The sequence below is a fragment of the Sardina pilchardus genome, chromosome 4, assembly GCF_963854185.1.
Source record: "Sardina pilchardus chromosome 4, fSarPil1.1, whole genome shotgun sequence".
NCBI lineage: Eukaryota > Metazoa > Chordata > Actinopteri > Clupeiformes > Clupeidae > Sardina > Sardina pilchardus.
This window is the reverse complement of record NC_084997.1, coordinates 39,472,149-39,474,648: the sequence shown is the minus strand read 5'-3', so window position 1 is coordinate 39,474,648 and position 2,500 is coordinate 39,472,149. Positions and strand designations below refer to the sequence as shown.

At 44.9% G+C, this 2,500-nt stretch overlaps 1 protein-coding gene across 7 annotated transcripts in view; it reads right to left on the bottom strand.

Moving 5' to 3' along the window:
- Positions 1-2,500, bottom strand: part of lcp1 (lymphocyte cytosolic protein 1 (L-plastin)) — a 27,397-nt gene that overhangs the window by 11,547 nt on the left and 13,350 nt on the right. For 6 of the 7 annotated variants that reach the window (XR_009938892.1, XM_062535434.1, XM_062535433.1 and 3 more), the window contains exons 11-12: positions 1,211-1,260; positions 899-927 (exon numbers count right to left, since the gene is read on the bottom strand). Coding sequence is in view for 6 of the 7 variants with exons in the window: in XM_062535434.1 (XP_062391418.1) it covers positions 899-927; positions 1,211-1,260 (79 nt within the window). In the remaining variant the exon portion in view is untranslated. Of the gene's footprint in view, positions 1-898; positions 928-1,181; positions 1,261-2,500 lie in introns of all 7 variants that reach the window. The other variant, XM_062535431.1, reaches the window with a different exon arrangement.

Below are 2,500 nucleotides of genomic sequence, written 5' to 3'. Positions count from 1 at the left end.
GCTAGCCAGGTTGATTAGCTAACTTAGCTAATCATTTCTTGCAGTTATGCTAAAAATGTTAACTATGCTAACAATGCTAACTATGTTAACAATGCTAACTAGGTTGATTAGGGGGAGCGGAAGACTAACGTATGTATTTTCAAGGTACTACAGTACATGTAACTATTTATGGGTTTCATGGAGTTTCTTTACACAGCGGTGTATAATATAGCACCTAGATTGTGAATGCAGAGTAGACAGGATAGTGTTTTGATCGGTGAAAAGACATAAAGATAAAACCCAAGAATAGGATATTTTGATTGAGATTCGCCAGCTAGCACTGCTGATGGTAATGTAGTGGCAACAGCAGTAGTTTAGATGATATTGTTACAAAAAAAGTGTATCCGTCTGAAATGTAACTGTTAACGTTACAACAGTTGACGTACACATTCATGCCATTATCTACATGTCATGTGTTATGTTGTCATGCTGCGTGAAAATCCATTGGCCGCCGACTACATCCATCCAGCTCGTAAATCCCATAATCCGCGGCATGGCAACTGAACAACAGTCTTCCGCTCCCCCTCAGCTTTAAAGGCATTAGACCGGAAGTGAAGTCACAGGCTTTTAACCAATCTGGTGGTACAGACAGTGCTCATTGAGTCACATTATAAGAATCCTTCCTCATTCGGTGTTATTCCTATTTGGGCATGGTGCTTGGTATTGATCAACTATGGCACAATTGTGGCAAACTTGGCCTGAAATCGTGTGTGTATGTACAGTATGTGTGTGTGTGTGTGTGTGTAAGTGTGTAAGAGAGAGAGTTCACAGATAGAGGTGATTGACATATGGGTTCACCTCAAGGTGTAGTGTGTGTGTGTGTGTGTGTGTGTGTGTGTGTGTGTGTGTGTCTGCTCACAGATAGAGGTGATTGACACGTGGGTTCACCTCGAGGTGTAGTGTGTGTGTGTGTGTGTGTGTGTGCTCACAGATAGAGGTGATTGACGTGGGTTCACCCCGAGGTGTAGTGTGTGTGTGTGTGTGTGTGTGTGTGTGTGTGTGTGTGTGTGTAGTGTGTGTGTGTGTGTGTGTGCGCGCGCGCTCGCTCACAGATAGAGGTGATTGACGCGTGGGTTCACCCCGAGGTGTAGTGTGTGTGTGTGTGTGTGTGTGTGTGTGAGTGTGTGTGTGTGTGTGCTCACAGATAGAGGTGATTGATGCGTGGGTTCACCCCGAGGGAATTCATCCAGTTCCTGAAGGTGCGCTCCTCTCTCGTCTCACCTGACAAGGAGAACATTCATTAGAACACTACTGCACACACACACACACACACACACACATTACAACACTACTCCTCTCTCGTCTCACCTGACAAGGAGAACATTCATTATAACACTACTGCACACACACACACACACACACACGCACACACACACACACACACATTACAACACTACTCCTCTCTCGTCTCACCTGACAAGGAGAACATTCATTATAACACTACTGCACACACACACACACACACACACACACACACACACACACACACACACACACACACACACACACATTACAACACTACTCCTCTCTCGTCTCACCTGACAAGGAGAACATTCATTATAACACTACTGCACACACACACACACACACACACACACACACACACACACACACACACACACACACACACACACACACACACACACACACTACAACACTACTCCTCTCTCGTCTCACCTGACAAGGAGAACATTCATTATAACACTACAACACACACACACACACACACACACACACACACACACACACACACACACACACACACATTACAACACTACTCCTCTCTGGTCTCACCTGACAAGGAGAACATTCATTATGACACTACTGCACACACACACACACACACACACACACACATTACAACACTACTCCTCTCTGGTCTCACCTGACAAGGAGAACATTCATTATAACACTACAACACACACACACACACACACACACACACACACACACACACACACACATTACAACACTACTCCTCTCTGGTCTCACCTGACAAGGAGAACATTCATTATAACACTACAACACACACACACACACACACACACACACACATTACAACACTACTCCTCTCTGGTCTCACCTGACAAGGAGAACATTCATTATAACACTACAACACACACACACACACACACACACACACACACACACACACACACACACACACACACACACACACATTACAACACTACTCCTCTCTGGTCTCACCTGACAAGGAGAACATTCATTATAACACTTCTGCACACACACACACACACACACACACACACACACACATTACAACACTACTCCTCTCTGGTCTCACCTGACAAGGAGAACATTCATTATAGCACTACTGCACACACACACACACACACACACACACACACACACACACACACACACATTACAACACTACTCCTCTCTGGTCTCACCTGACAAGGAGAACATTCATTATAGCACTACTGCACACACACACACA